The sequence below is a fragment of the Buteo buteo genome, chromosome 6, assembly GCF_964188355.1.
Source record: "Buteo buteo chromosome 6, bButBut1.hap1.1, whole genome shotgun sequence".
Taxonomy (NCBI): Eukaryota; Metazoa; Chordata; class Aves; order Accipitriformes; family Accipitridae; genus Buteo; species Buteo buteo.
The window spans coordinates 37,391,355-37,408,319 of record NC_134176.1 but is presented as its reverse complement, the minus strand read 5'-3'; the positions used below and the strand labels follow the sequence as shown (position 1 = coordinate 37,408,319).

General features: G+C 37.8%; 1 protein-coding gene across 9 annotated transcripts in view; it reads right to left on the bottom strand.

The window, feature by feature from the left end:
- GPHN (gephyrin) overlaps positions 1-16,965 on the bottom strand; it is a 312,554-nt gene that overhangs the window by 1,469 nt on the left and 294,120 nt on the right. For all 9 annotated transcript variants that reach the window (XM_075030425.1, XM_075030431.1, XM_075030426.1 and 6 more), the window contains 5 exons: positions 9,164-9,251; positions 7,009-7,082; positions 4,237-4,301; positions 2,842-2,945; positions 1,519-1,615 (listed from right to left, as the gene is read on the bottom strand). In XM_075030425.1, coding sequence (XP_074886526.1) covers positions 1,519-1,615; positions 2,842-2,945; positions 4,237-4,301; positions 7,009-7,082; positions 9,164-9,251 — 428 coding nt within the window. The remainder of the gene's footprint in view (positions 1-1,518; positions 1,616-2,841; positions 2,946-4,236; positions 4,302-7,008; positions 7,083-9,163; positions 9,252-16,965) is intronic.

The following is a 16,965-nucleotide window of genomic DNA, read 5'->3' as shown; positions in this document are numbered from 1 at the left end:
TTTAGCATTAGTAGCTTAGCAATAGTAGCTAAAGTGGTTGAAGCCTTAGGCTGCAAGAGCTGACGGAGAGTAAACTTTTTGTTAAAACTAATGGTGTTAACACAGAACTAGCTGAATGCGGCAGATGTGAGCAGAATGAAGAAGATAAGGACCAAGGAAACAATTCCAAGAGAATGTGGTAACTTCAGAAGAAGGCCAGCCCAGCGACAAAGAAAACCAGTAAGAAATCAAGAGACCGCCGACGAGAATTAAGTGACTGGACTTGGGGATTGGGTGCTGGGTGGTATGGGTATAATTGGAGGGTGCAATCTGGGGTAGGGGTCCCTCTCCAGAGGCACCCAGCTCGAGCTGTAATCTGAGAACTAATGAAAGAGGAATTGGAAACCTTCACTTGGACTTGACATTTTTCAGTGGGATCCTAGGGTCGGACCCTGTTATGGTGGCCAGCTGTGTAAATCCATAACATATACCACTTCAAAAGAATGGGCTTCTTTGGGACACTGAGCTTCACAACATGTCCTGAAGATAAACAGTATCATATTGGTAGTACTGACAAAAAATGAAAATGCAATAAAAAGTCATGCCCTTTAATTTCTTGGTTTTCAAACTTCCAGCTTGACAGAGAAATCATTCCAGACAGTCTGCTTGCGTAAGGAATGAAGTGGTACACAACAGAACAGAGTTAAACCAAATACAGCATTATAGATGTAAGTAATACCTTGACTTATACCTGGAAATATGTCAGAGGCTGTGTGATCTTGGGAGTCAATGGTAAGAACTTTCTCTGAGTAAACTAGTGTTTACTAGTTTAGATGCATTTCAGCTGATGTTTTCCCTGTGGAGACTTGTTTATAGCGCTTTGTATTCAACAACTTGGATGTAGCAAAAAGACAATTAGTTGTTTAAGGGCCTGAATCTCTTGAGAAACTGGCAGAGTTGGTCTTCTGGCAGTACACAGCTAAAAAAGAATTCAAATGTAGTATTTGCCTCAACTGCAGCTGAGTATCCAGAAGTATCTCTAGGTGGCAAACATGACTAATCAAAGTCTTAATTTGCTTTAAGAGAACATATACAGCCTCTGCTATCTCTTCTACTTTTTCAGTTCAGCCAGAATCACACTTCTTTTATTTGTATTGTTCCTACCTATGCCCCAACTTGTGTTTGTTTAATACATGCACAAGGGCAAAAATAAGCAAATGTGCCTGCGAGTGCAAGTAAGCATGGGAGGATATTTATAAAAAGCAATATGTATGCAAGCACATAGGTGTATTTGTGTGTGTGCGTGTGTGTATAAAGGCAGGTTATTCAGATAAGTTTTAGTGGTTAAGTTGCGAAGTCACATCATGACTGAATTTTATACTAACGTACATGTATGCCTGTGCACAAGTATGTCAGCAAATCAGTCTGCAGAAGAAAGGTTATATGAAAAAATGTGCACACGCTTGGTTGTTTCTAAACATATATGTAGGAAGGCAAGGACCTGTGTGTGTCTGTCAGTCTGTGTGACTGGGCACTAACCTGTACTCTGTGCCCAAGGTAGTGGTTCTTGGTGATGCCAAGTCAGTATGCACCGATGATATTCTGGGCGGGGGTCCAATTTTACATCACATGATAACTGTAGAAGAAGCAAAGAAAGGATGAAAATGTCATGCATTCAGATTGCACTGCCTAAGGTAAGGGAATCATCTGCTCAATTGTTTTTCCTTAAAAACAGTCTTTTTAAAAACTTGCATTTTGAGGTCAGATGGTGTCTCCTGAAAGATCAAAAGCTGTAGAAGGTAGAGACTGCAGTATTTAAGGGAAATACAACTGTGATATTATAATATCAAAGAGTATGATGGAGTCTACATGCATTAAGTTTAATATTCCAAAGCTGTTCCTTTACTGGGAGTTTAAAGATAGTATTTCTCTGGGAAAAAAGCTTTATTGTTTCTGGTCTCTGGATTACTCTGCATAAAGATAAAAATTTTATTTGCTTTCAGAATCCTGCTAGCCCTGACAAAAGGGAAATGGCCAGTCTTTGAAATGAAAAGGCATATAGCGGATGGCTCACAATGGAATTCAATGGAACACATTGGAAAATTCATGCAAAAATGAGGGTCACTACAAATTGCTCTCTGTTTTAGAATATTTTAGCTGTGAGATAAAGAAAAATCTAGATGCCTGAGGAAGTGCAAAAGAAAGACACGGGATAAGCAGTAAGAGAAAAGTGCACAGCCAAGAACACTAGGAAAACTATAAAAGGTAATGTGTTCCTTGGTACTTTATTTGAATCAAAAATAGAAGAATAATACATTATAATAACATGCCTTGAATCTATATTAAACAGAGTTACAATATCCATGATTTCGTGTAAGAGTGAAATGAGTAGTTTAAGGGATTTATATTGCCTAGGGTGGGGGTCATGTGGGTTACTTATATAAACTCAAGAACAGAAAGGCTTTAAAGTTTCTATTTTTAAATGCTAATACAGAACTGTCCAGCTCCTTAGGTATTCCCAGATTACTCTGCAAATTCCCAGATTACTCTGCAATTTTTACCACAGGTTAAAACAAATGTTTTTTTTTAACAGGAAAGCATCCTTCCTGCCTGATTGGCAAATGGCTGCCTTTGCATCTGTATATCTTGCTCCATTAGATGGCCATCTAACTCTTGGAAATTATGGGACTGAGTATTACTGTTAACAGAGATTGAGAATGTACCTCTGTTTTGTGTGACCTTCCTTCAACTTGCCAGAATTAGTCTAGGGCTCAGATTCCCCAAACAAAACAGTCTTTCCGAGCCCAAAGAGCTGTGCTTCAACATCTTTAGAGATTTTTAAATAGAGGACAAGCTTCTTACCCTGGCTTTGATGATGGTGGGCCGAGGATCCAGGATACCCTGCATTTTCCTCAGTGCGGGAACAACAAAGAGATTGCAGGTGACAACAGCTGACACGGGGTTGCCTGTAGGACGAAGAACAGTTGGTGGTGACTCTCTCTTGATTTACTCTGCGAAATGCTGAAAGTGATCTCATGTTTTTATAGCAATTGCACCCTAAAAGACTCTAAAGAGCTTTTCATGCTGTGGACAGATAACGTTTCATTCAGGACAGGAGTGGCATGTGGCAAGTACACCTGTTAAAAGCTACACTCTCTGGCTGACGGTGTGCTGAAATCCTGCTCTGATCAGAACTTCCCTGTGCTCCTCAGGCCCCACCATTTGCCTCTGTTCCTCTGTTGCCTGTTGTTTTACGCCTAGATTTGTCTGGGGCCAGGGCAGGGTTTACTGTGGACAGGTATAGGTCCTAGCTGATAGGGCTCTTGATTCATGATTAAGGTTTTCAAGACTTATGGAAAAAGTAACTTTCAATTCCCTAACAGAGTGGCAAAATGCTTTAGTACAAATTCTGAAGAGAATTCTACTGATTCATACGTTTTCTGTTGGCTCACAAGAGAGGTGTACGACCAATGTCTGTCAAACACCACTTGTCTTACACATCTGGACTTCCCTAGGTAACAGTTCTAAAATAAATAGTACGATCAGACAGATGCTCCATTGATCTGTCCCCTGAAAGAAAATGTACTGCAGCAACTAAAACAGGAGAGAGAAAAAGCACTAGCGATACATCTGAATATCACCAGCTTATCAAGAACAGGATTCCTTGTGTAGTCAGAAATCCATGCAAAGCCAGAGCAATAAGAATAAAATAAATTCCTCCTGATTTAGGAGGATAGAGATTTGTAGCCAGATCCCTAAGGAAAAATTTATTCTGAATGAGGTGATGCAGCACGCAGGAGGTGAAGGGATGTTGCTGCCCTCTTTTGGTTCCAAGGTACGATCATGATAAAAAAAAGTATTCTGTGACATGTTCTTTGTCACTGCCTCGTTTTCATCTTCATTTTCGGTACTTCAGAGTGGATGCACTGACTTACATACACAAAGTATTTACTGTGAAGGTGGCGGAAGCCATAGAAAAAAACCAGCCCTGTATAGTACCACTTACAAAACCCAAGGAAATTGTTGAATGAAAGAAATCATAAGGCCTCTACACTGGCAAATTCTGAGGACAGGAACAAGAAAGAACTCCTTAGTATATCCCCATAAGTCTGCCTCTCCTGGAAATTTCTGGGAAAACCTTATAGGTACATTCCTTAGGGATGCCAACACCAGACATAGATGCTGTGAAACGTCGCTATTCTGTTTCATGTCTGTCACCTATGCACAGCAACAAAAGTAATCCACAAAACATCTTACCTGGGAGCGCAAAGATTATTTTTCTTACACCATCAATATCCAGAGTTGCAAAAGTTGTCGGCAGGCTATGGAAAAGGAAAGCTATTTAATATCTGCACTAGACTTTGACTGAACTTTATTATGTTATTATTTAAAACATTTGGAAAAAAAAACAAAACAGGATCTGTCTCAGCAGTTCATTAGCACCTGCTGCTTATTCCATACTGGGGTTATAATCCTCTCTTTGTGATCACAGAACAATTAGTTTTTCTTGGTACTCAACTATGAAGTTTTAAGTAGACAATTTTGCTTCTGGTGAGGAAACATCACAGAGCAGATGAACAAGTAATCAAAAATCTAAATCCTGTCTCCATGCTAGAAGCCAATTAACAAAGAAGTAACACAGAAACTATGCAGTTACAGAGCTGTATTTGTTTTTCATATAAGGCTCTCCAAATTTTTTATAACGTTAATGACTCTAATTTCCCTTCTCTGTCACAGCAGTAGTGACAACAGAGCAGTATTTCAGAGCAGCAAATGCTAGCTAGTCTGCAGATGAACAAATTGAGATACACAGGCAGAGCTGCAGTCAGGTAAGATCTTGGTCTATCAGTAAAGAGCTCGCTCTGCCTTTCAGAGCTGCTCCTGAGTGATCTTTAGTGACTTGTTACCATGGCTATTGCAGTTATACAAACAGGACAGTAATGTGATGGCTCAAGAATGTGGCTGGCAAAGAAAAGGGACTCATCCTTTAAAAAAAGTTTTCTATATACCTATGTTAGTATCATCCTTTTAAACATTAGAAATTATACTTTATAGAAGCATAATTAGGCTGGGTTCCTTGGCTTCATCTTGAGCTAACAACTGTCACCTGGTCAGCAGATGATAGTTGCTGACCAGCAGCAACTTTGGAGATTTGACACACTTTGATCATTACTACCTAGTTGTGTATCTGCTAGGACTAATCAATGTCCTATTTTACCGGGGGAAGTTGGTGTTCGAAATTTCTGTTTTAAAAAGTCTCTAACATAATGGGAGCTAACATAATGCCAGACATCCAAATCTTGTAACCAGTGCACAAACTGAGGTCCAAAAACTCTAACTGGTAATTCATATATACTGGAAACTCTGAATTCTCATATGAGATTTCAACATCATCATTGGCAAAGTCTTCCAGTACTTTCTTCTGACAGTGCTGCTAGACAAGATACAACCTTACATTAGCTCAGCAACTTTCAGATCAAGTGGAGGAATAGTAAATCCCAGGCATCACTCTGCAGTCATGTAGCCCATCAAAATACAGGCATACAAAGCAAATTCTGATTTTGCTCTTGGAACTTACTCAAGGGAATTTTTCCTAATATAGTAATCACAATTCATATCTAAGGCCTCTTAAGACAGAATTAATAAAAACTAAGGCACAGTATTTGCTATTGCACTACAGTCAATGAAGATGAGAGTGCTTACATTCTCAGTAAGATTAGATGACCAAATGTTTTGGTAGCAGTAAGAAATATGTTTCTTATGGCATAAAATGAAAATGGATGTTTGGGGAAAACAAGATTTCTTAAAGCTTTTCTAGCTAGTTATTAAAAGTTTATTGCTACAAGTCTACAAAGGCATCACCAGAAGAAACAATTATGTTTGCTTTCAGATAAACCAGAACCAGAATTTAATATTCTGAATTCTCTAAATCAGGTTATGCATTCTTGTCAGCAGCAGAGGCTGGAGTGCAGATCCCACTTCTGGGACTTCCCCACACTGGTTGCAGCAGTATGACAGAAGCAGTGAGCAATTCCCACACCTGGGCTACATCCAGCATGGGAAGAAACATGCTTTCAGCTCACTTGTTCCTTTTATGGACGGGAGGTGGTGGTAGTAGCAGCACAAGCACCAAACCCACATGCAGTTCTTTACTGGATTGTATGCAGAGACAGTAAAAGTATTTGTCTTTTTTCACAGCAAACACCCACTTTCTGTTCTGCTCCCTGGCAACAGTTATGGGCTAGAGGGAATCATTCCTCAAAGCTGCACTTGGCCTTGTGTTATTGGACCATGCCAACCTAGCTTGCAAACTCCACTCCGTGCTTAGTGAGGCAGAGCTGTAGACATCTTTCCGCTACTGTACTGTGAAAGGGAACTCTCTATTTTCAATACATGTAGTTTTCATTTTCTCTACAAAGCACACTTCCAGACTCATTAATCAGCGGTGCTACAGCAAAGGAAAGCAATGCTGAAACAGTTTTCTGAGGCAAACTAAACACATAAAGGATTGTGTTTACTTTAAAATTACTACGCTCAATATGTCAATTAGATAAAACTTTGTAAATTAGCTTTCGTAAATTCCACCTCTCAAGAAATTGCTTGTTTGTAGGAATATGACTTATGCAAATTTGAAGTGAAATGAGAAGCTCATTAAGCAAACTGGCAGTTTAACATCCTTTTATTTCCTGGTTATTTCATAACAATGCCAATATCTGAGCTCTGTGAACACAGTGAAGACTGTGGCCATGTTTATACCACGCTGGTTTCCCCCCAATGCCCAAACCTGATTTGCAACAGTTATCAGAGAAATATCTCTTACCAATAAATAGTAATCTCTCTGTTCCAGTTAATTTCACCACTAAAGATGATGACTAATCTGAAGAGGGCTGATTTTGCTTTTTTTCCCATATATATCTACCATGTGGTTTATAGTATATCTGGAAAACTGAAATCTACTGAAGCACTTATATAGGACATTTGGCCCAATATAGCCTCCATCTATGCTGCCTAACTAGAAAGATTTCTTACCCTGGTTTCATAAAAACTCTGCCAAAGTGAATCTGTGCATGAAGATCAATATCCAGCACCTGTTTAAGATAGTCCTGTTTAAATTAAAAAAAGAAAATCGATTAAGTAACATCAAAGTGGCTTATATCATGTAAGCATTCAAAGTAATTAATTAATATCAAGTGAAGATGAAAGACTTTTCATATACCAAAAGTTCTACAGTCCAGTGGGGAATTTCCAGTATTTGAAAGAAAGTATTTTCAAAAAGAAGAGGTGAAGAACAGACTCATTTTAGGTGCCAAACCTGACTCCATGGGGACATAGTAATATATTTACTTAAAAGTCAGCTGCAGCAGAATCTTAGAGGACCCCACAAATACCTACTACTAAAACATTGTCTATGTCAAAGATCGAAAAAAGCCTTTATGGTTCAAAGTTAAGATTTAAAATCATCAAGTTATTTAACTTTTGCCATGGAGGCTATCTAGCAGTAGTCAGAGATCTCCTAGTACTTTTGAAATCAATACTGTACTGTAGAAATCATAGTTTTCCAGGATACTGTAATTATTGTAATTTCTTGGGGACATGGTCTAATTCACAGTGGTGGGGTTTAACAGTCCTTAGAAAGGAAAAACTGTGGGTGGCTTGTGTGCTAGTTCAAGTTCAATGATTTTGCATAAACACAATTGACTCAGTTTTTAAAATGAATTTAATTACTTGTTTAGTCTTTATTGAAAATTGCTGTGCTCAAAAATGTAGTATCCTGTCTGTCGTGTTTAGTGAGATTAAAGACACAGGACATAACAGTCATCTGTGAAGAAAGACTTTGGAAGCAGTAAATCTGAAGCTCCCTTGCAGTTTTCCCATCTTTCTCCTTTTTTTTTTTTTTTTTTTTGTGTGTGTATGTGTTCAAATACTTGGAAAGCAGCAACTTTTTTCAGCCAGGCATGAATTCTCAATTATTGATTGCATTAACACCATATTTACTTTCTATTTACTTTTTGGATGTTCACAATTATTTCATTAAAACTGTTGAAAGCTCAGTATCAGAGGGCTAACCATCAGTGGAGTATAGAGCTTATTGACTTTATGCTGTTGCCTCAAATTCAGACTGGGGAGAAATTAGCCAGAAGGCATAAATGCTTGTAAGACCATTCAGCAGTCCAGTCACTTCCTAGTGTTCCTGTGTCTGCACTATGTCACCACATTCCCAATTTAAACACCAGCACTTGTCCTTGATTATTTTTCTAGGAATACTGAGGACAATAATGGGATTGAAAGTAGTTGGCACTGGTTTAACTAGTTATCCATTTTCATGATGTATCCAACAATATGATTTCTACTTAGAAAGTGACAAAAACAGCACTCATGTTTGCCATCTCCTAATGACTGTCTTTAGTATCTGTTAGTTATAAAAGGAGAGATGTTTCTTTTACCTGCCAAACTCACAGATTCAGCCTGGGGTCAAAAAGTAATCTGAGTTTTCCTTCGCATAAGTCATGATTAATAAATGTCCTGCAGGTTCATCTACGCCCCACCAGCATCTGTGTATCCCTATTTTCTTTGATGGTTTTGGCACAGGGATTACCAACAGGAACTCAATCAACAATTCTGTTAATGATTCAAAAGGCAAATATATCAGCTTACTGTGTCTCATATGTATTGCCTCTGTAGGACTATCAGGTGCAAAATGTGATAAAAGTATTTTTGTAACAGATACAGCTTTGGCATATTCAGGAAACAGATCTGCTGAGTAGGAAAGAGCTATTTATATACTCAGGTTGCTTTTCGAAGTACTTTCGAAGTAGCTTTATTCTATCTACATTTTACCTGCTCTAAGAACAAAAAGAAGTCTGTTGCCTTCATGTGCTATTAACCAAGCACCTTCCTCATCATAACTACATAAATCATTCCTTAAATAAAAACACATTTGCAAATCACACATTGAGAATTAAAATCTTCCCTGTTGTACTGTCTACTATAGTATAGTAATAAGAACAAAGGGAATGAGGATAGCATTGAAGACTATTTTTTAATTAATTCACATTTAAGTGTTCCAAAAAAAGCAAGATCCCTTTTTAATAAACATTAATGCAAACATAGAAGCTCTGAAGACAAGACTCTGGCTTGAAATTCTTACATATATTGTAGCAAGTCATACTTAAATTTAGCATACCTTTTCCCCCATAGATACACCTCCTGATGTAATGATCACATCAGCACGGCTGATACCCTCATTCAGTGCATTCAGTAAATCATCTGGGCTACAGAAAAGAACAGGCAAGCAGATTAGTGGCATGGAACTGTTATGAGTTGTAGTCTAAGTAAGTGTCTGTGTGCACACATACAGATGTATATACACACACGTATTTTAAGAAAGAGATACAGCTCTAGGATAATGTAAGATCTTTTCCTTCTTAAGACACCACACTGCTCTATTCAAGTCAAGAACTGCAATCTCATTAAGTGAACACCACACCATTTGGCACCTTTCTGTCTAAGAACTTTGCAACAGGAACAGTGGGATACTTTAGGCTGGGACTGAAGAACACCAATACAAGTGTCTAAAAATATGTAATTTGCACAGTAGGTAGCAATACAAATTATGATTTAGATGAACTGACAGGGCTATATAAAGGGACTTGACACATGAAAATTACTGGCCACCAAGCAGGCTGCAGTACTACCTGTCTAGCTTATTTGATGTGTGCAAAAATGGGGGTAAGGCTCCACTTCAAATGTCCGTCAGTGAAAAGCAGGAGTAAATCCTTTGTTTATCTTCTCCATTAGAGGGCTCTGCAGCAAAGCCAGCTGTACATCCCCTTCATCTTGAAAAAACACAATTCATCCTGTTCAAGTGACTATTTACCTTCACTAGAAACAGTGTAAGGGCATCTGTGATGTTCCTCCATACAAAGAGTGTTACTGCGAAGGTGAAGGATAGAAGCTGAGCACATTTCAGTTTTGGTATCTGAACTTCTTTCCTTTTTTTTTTAGATCTAAATGGGAAACTCTGAAGTGGGCATTAGCTATCTAACAGCCGTAATGATGCTAATACAGAGCTTCAAGGCATGCAGCGGAGAAACTCGCTAATACAACTTATACAAGACCAAAGGAATTCAAAAGAATTTCCAATATATTAAATCCATACTTTGCATTTAACATTTCTGAACTGACCAGAAGCTGACCGATTGCTATGACTGTATGTAATGTTCCTTCAACAGTATGTTTTTACTTTAATGATTCTGAAAGTTTTTCATGGGAGGCTGTTCCTTCTTAGAATGCAATTGAACGAATGGGCAATAATGCTAGTGACTGTATAGTGGACTTCACCTGGAATGCAGCACCTCAGTTAAATGCCACACTACAATTACAAAATGCCATCATGGGTTATCAAGGCTTTGCAGGCTGCAAATGGCATGTGGGCTATCCTTTGGGAACTTCAGCTATACTTCACCAAAAGATAGAATCACTGCAGTTATTTTGGCATTCGAGCTAGAAACAGGAAAATTAGAAATACTGTGCAAGTCCTGGTTGACCTTTCAGAGGCTAACAGAAACTGTGTGTTACAAAATGTCTCAGAAAGAAAAATCCTTTCCTCTGAGCATCCTGTCTTTGCCTGTGGTTTAGTGAAATATAAACAGCGGTCAGCGTTACGTCGTGCTGTGTGCACTACAATTTATGTGACACAAGAAAGACTGTGCTCCCTCACTGAGTAGATATTTCAAGTGCATGCAACCCTGCACACTCTTCATCTCCTCACCAGGGAGCCCTCAAGTGTCCTCAACCCTGGTTACGCCTTGCAGGCAGAAAGACTCAAGACCCTTTTTCCACCATGTACTGATGCAGCACCTTCTTTGGCATCACAGTGTGGTTATCCTGCAGAACTTTTCTATTTGCGCTGGTTACATCCACTCTTTAGGGTCATATTGCTTTGTAAGGGGTAGGTAATAAACTACAGCAGAAAGAAGGGCAGATTGCTGGTGCCATAGTAGGCTGTAATCAATCAGATAGAATTATACACTACCATTTTTTTAAAGGGAAGAGTGGCTGCAGATATTGTGGCATGCCTGCAGGACTTTTGTTTAGGGTACTGGGTATCTTGGATACTCTAAATGGCCTATAATGAATGGCTGAAGTCTTTGTTTTCTTTGGGAGAAATTATAAAACATATGGACTGAAGCAAAATCATCTCCTTCTTTGTTCTTTAGGAAACAGAGACATTTTCTCAGCTGCCCCTTCTGAAATCTCAGGATCATTTTATCCAAAAACCAGCACAAGTCTTCACTAGTTGTTGAAGGCAAGAAGAAAGAAGCAGGTCTGTTGTTGGCTACGGTCTGTGTCTTCTTCAGAACCAACTGTTTCATATTGATTGTCTAAGTAGTAATCTGTATGTAATAAGATATTGGTTAAGATTGTTATAGAGTTTGTAATAGGAAAAGTCTCTCAAGGTGTAAGCATTCCTTAATCCTTGCCAATGAGGGTGCAGATTTGAATTCAGCAAGGAATATGTATTCATTACACAGGTCAATATAGGCCTTCCTGAAGCTCGATGACAGACACTCATGACACTACTACTAAGCTAAGACTGCTTTACAGTATATTTTTCTCACTAGGTTGTGATGCAGCTGAGGATCTTATCTGGAGCTTGCTCCAGGCTGTTTCATTTTATCTTGTTTAATTATTTAAAAGTTATTTATAGTAGCAAGTCCACCTGTCTGGAAACATCCTAATTCTGGTTTATGAACTGTGCTTGCTCTTGGTTGTGGTTTGAGAATAACGGAAGGAGTAGTAAAAAGCGAATGAGTCTATAGTTAACTGTTGTTAAATAGAATAGAAATGCTCCTACTTACATACTGAACATATATATGTATGTGTATTTATATAAAATTACTTAACAAAGGAAAAAAAAAACCCAACCCCAAAATAAACCCAAACTCAAACCAGGTAAGGACTCAATTCACACCTTTGTTTATGAGGGTAGCATACCACTGAAGTAGTTCATCATACAGATTTTTAATACATGTCATGTAAAAAGTCAAAGATTACTGGACTCGGTGCATTTTTTCAGCATTTCCAGCAGGATAACCTGTATAATATATCCCTTTCTTTACCATCTGTATAAGGCAAGACATTTAAAAATTCTACCACTAAAACTTTATCCAACCAATAGCACTGCATATCATCTTTAGATAGTTGCAAAATGCATTGAATTCTTCCAAAATGAAAGATGTGATAGAAATTTTATTGTAATAAACTGAATGATTATGCTAGTTTGGGATTTTATTCTGAAGAAAGGAGACATTTACAGTATTCCCTTCCTTGCCTTTGCAGAAGGCTTCTCTCTTTTTGCCATATTTGGCACATTTCTTTTTGTCACTCAGGTCTGTCTAACTTCTATCCTACTTGAGGCTGGTAGTTCCCTGACTCTGCAATTAACACAAAACACTCCTTAAAGGAGTCACCTGCTGTAATCTTCAATCAACACCATAGCAAACATTTTCCTTGCCTTTAGTGTATTTAATGCAGACAGTTATCATTCAAATTGCATATTAACACATATTTGATATAATCAGATAACAAGATACTACTTCACATTTCATTTGTTGTATAACAATGAACAGCTTCTCCTTTTGATTGACAAGGAAAGGGAATAAATAACTGAAGATGATTAACTTCTGAAAGAATAGACAAAACAGCTTTGGCATCTGAGCGTAACAGGACAAGATTGTTCTAAAAGGCCTGTGACAAATCACGATGAAGCTGAAAAATAACCCTCACTGTCTGAGCAGGTACAAATCAGAAGCTATATTCTGAAGCCCTGGCCACTGCTGGGGGCAGGATACTGGATTAGCCAGACTAATGGTCTAATTTACTATGATAAATCCTTTAATATATCTTGTGAAAGTGCTATTCTTGGATTTTTTTCCTTTATGGACAGAACTGTAACAGGTGCTCAAATATAACGGTGAATATCTTAATCAATGTAAAGTAGATTTTGATGGTAAGTCTCATTTCCAGATGGTAAAACTATTCTGTTTCATTTGGTGATTTTCAAAGTCAGAGCGACATTGTGCACAAGAAGGGAGTGTGCTTTTCTAACATGTTGCAATTGATTAAAAAAATTATACTCCCTGTATGTTTCAGGTCACATCCCAGCATCTGCTGCAAATACAACTAAGAAAATTTGTTCTATAAAGATTACATACAGTTTATGAAACTATTCATATAGGTAAGTAAGCATAAATCCAAACTTTCTCTCAACAGTAGAAATCCCCATATATAGCTGATTGTGTCTGCACAAATATTATGTGTATTGCACATATATTTGCTTTGCATAACGAGTCCATGTACTTTTAAGTGTATCTTTATATTCTCTGTTAATTTTGCCTGTCTGACAAACAGAGTATCTACTTTACCACCTCAATTTCCTGACCCTCTTTATTCTGTTTTATAGAACAGAATGAGCATTATAATCTGGGCATTAGTTGGAGGGTATCTGTTGTGCAGTGGCAGCAGCATGCGTAGAATCCAGTAAGCAGATGCATGACATTGCACTTGACATGCCACTTGATTTCATTAATTTGAAGAGAGGGCTTGCAGGATGGCAGTATACCAGAACAGGAACACCTTCTGGATTCATGAAAAATTCTGATTATCAAAGCTAGTTTGTGGAAAACTGTTATGCAGCACTTGATTACTGAGCTGTCTTTGAACTGAAAAGATACACAGCAGCTTAAGAGCTTGAACAAGAAAATGATGCAAGCCTCATTAAAATAGACATGAGCCATGTAGAAGATTTTTTCCTTTATCTCTCTCAAAAGAAATAGCTACAGTACAGTCAAGACCAAAGAATTCTCTATGTTTTAAGTGCCATTTTGAAGTACCCTAAATTACGGTGTAATTTTCTCTTTCAAATAGAAATCGGTGTCTGTTAATTCACTTCTGTTGATCCTGTTGTTGTGCTTCACTGTCATTAATTATAAATCTGTCAGCCTTTTCTGTGATACAACCCTTAACACCAGCAGTATGACACATGCAATTAAACTGCTCAGTTTTATAATTTAATTTAGAAAACAAGTAACAACAAATGGTGATCTGCATCACCTATCACTCTGCAGTAAAATGAGCGATCCCTGTAAAATCAAACTGGAACATTTAGTTACGACTGACTTATCAAGCCATTGTCACAGTACAAAATCCATAGTTCATTACTAATTTCCAGGTCCATTTCCACCAAGTTCTTTGCCACAGTAGTCTCATTCATTCAAATAAACCTCATTACCTGACAGTCATTTCCAGTCCTTGTTGTTTATTGCCACATACAGCTATTACTGTTGGGTGACTAATAGAAACACTTGTGATTGTTGTACTCTTCTATGCATCAGCCCAGACTTTTGCAAACCCAGGTCTTCTGGAAGCCTGTACTTGCAAAATTTGTGCATGCAAACCATCACAGTTAGCACCTTCAACGCACGTGCTTTACAGATATACTAGACACAGATACAGAAAGATATACATGCACCATAATGCACCAGATGCATGCAGAAGTGTCTACTGTGAGTACAAAAGCAGAGCTGGGTAACCTTTCTTGCCTACTGTTTTACTTTATTTGAAAGCATCTCAAGTATTTCAGTTATATGCTGAAATAATTACCCCTTCAGACATGATTCCTCACAGATTCAGAGGAGCTACAGACTCCTGCACACATAGTGAAAACCGAAGTGTTAGTAGTGATCCTACACCAATCACACTAAAGACCAAAGTAGACCAGCTGCTCCTCTGAACTACAGCAGCTGACTGTAAACTTCAAAAGGCTGTGTGCCATCTGTAGGGACCCTGAGTTTAGCACATTCTGGCCATGCCCACACAAACTGGGAACAGTGGTTTGTGCTAGTTTTGCATCTTATGAGGTCTCTTTTCTGCTAAACAGATCTCCCAGAAGACGAAAAGATTTAAGTAATGTACGAGGACCTGCTAAAAATTCCCCTTGTATGCAAAGATCCCAATCAAGCTTCTAGTTCTACATCAGAATAAAAAAGAAACACCTCCAAAACAACGAAGAATTTACTGAAGTAAAACTTAAATGAAAAAAACAAGAGACTATTGTACTCAGAGATCTCATCAAGCTCAATGACATTTCTGTTTGAGGAAAGATGGGATATGGGTTTGATCTTTTATGATTAACTCACATTTTTCTTCTTGTGTTCATTCAGTTGATGTGGCAGATTTCAAAATGAATAAATGAATGCAGCTAAGCATAAAGACAAAGTCTGTCACCCACTTCTCACCTCATGGCCAAGAGGAATATTTTGCATATCAGTAATTTGCAGGATGCAGAATAGTGAATAGATGCCATATTACGTTTAGCCAACTAAAACCCAACTTCTGTAGAATGTAATACTGAATGTAGTTCGATGAATGTATTTCAATGAATGTAATTCAACAAATGAATATTTCAATGTAACAGGAATTCTGTGTTTTGACTAGTATGGTTTTCTAAAGCAGAAAAAGATCCGATTTTGATGATGTATGTAGGAACATATGGGTACTCTTCTGAAACCATATTTGTTTCAAAATTCTCCAGTGTATTTCATCATGTTCTCATAATGTTTCTTCCTTCTACCTTCTGTGGTATTTCCCTGGATCACTTTGAACAGATGCAGTATGTTTTCCCTAGGAATATAGGCCAGCTTGTGAGGAAAGCTGGAACAATTACAGTAGCTTTTGGGTTGTTCAACATGACTGACTATGTAAGTTTTGTCTACCTGATAGCAATGAACCTTATCCCAATACTTACCAGAAATCCATTAGTTTTTCCAAGAAGTTGGATGGGATTTCACTGGTAAAGATAATAGCTTCTATTTTATCTTCCTTCTTATGAAGGAAGTGAATCTGTATGGATTCACTGGAAAGTTTTCACTTTTGTAGTAGAAACTACTCAACAGTTGTAGCTGGGTTGAAATAATATGACTGAAGATTACACCACACAATAGAACAGTCAATGCCAAAGACATTGCTCATCAGTAAAGATGACAGTGCACTGGTGAGTCTGAAGGGTAAACGCGGTTTTGCAGTTATTTCTTTCAGAGCACTCATGAAATATGAGAATTGGCTTATACTGACATAACTGAAAGTAAAATATTATGATTGATTTAATTAGTGCCAGTTGCTTACAAACCCAATAGTGTTGCAAAATCTGACACATGGTGACATGGTATTGTTATCATGGAATTTCTTACCTTTTCATTTTGCTTTAGTTTCAATTTTAGGTATGAGTAAATTTTAGATAAATTTTAAGTGAATTTTAAGTAAATTCATCTCCCTGTAAACTGGTGTAACTGCTATTGAACTACAGTATGGATGCCTCTGTGACAGGTAGCAATGCAGTCCCTAAAGGCAATGCCTCAAAATGAAGGTTTTCTCTGTAAAGTTCCACCTTTTACAGAATTGTAACTTAGTCACTTGGAAAAATGTCTGTCTCCAGAAGAAAAATGACTTGGAAGCCACAGGTCAGAGACAATATAAAAAGGCCTTTTAAAATACCCTCTCATCAGCTATGTCTTAAAACATATAGCTATTTTTTAGAAAATGACAAATGAAATATGACATCAATTTTTGTTTACTAAAACTTAATACAAATTCTCCAAGAAGAGTAAACTACAGTTTATTAGAAATAAGAGAATGAACAGACAGCTGTTTTTGACAGCTGCTAGTCAATGGAAGGAACTAGAACTTCCTTTGTCTCTACAATACCGGACTATATTCCTTCAAGCACAAAGATGTTTTTAGTGTAAGAAAATGCCCATTACATTCTCTCCTGCCCTGGGAGCAGAAGCATTCTAATCACTCATGCTTTGGGTAGCAAAGCTTTATTCTAGGCGCTGTTTTTTATTGATGCTTGCTCTAGCACTGCTTAGAAGAGCCCAAACGCTCATTTAATGTGTCCTCTAGATTTAGGCTGTTAGCAATGATATG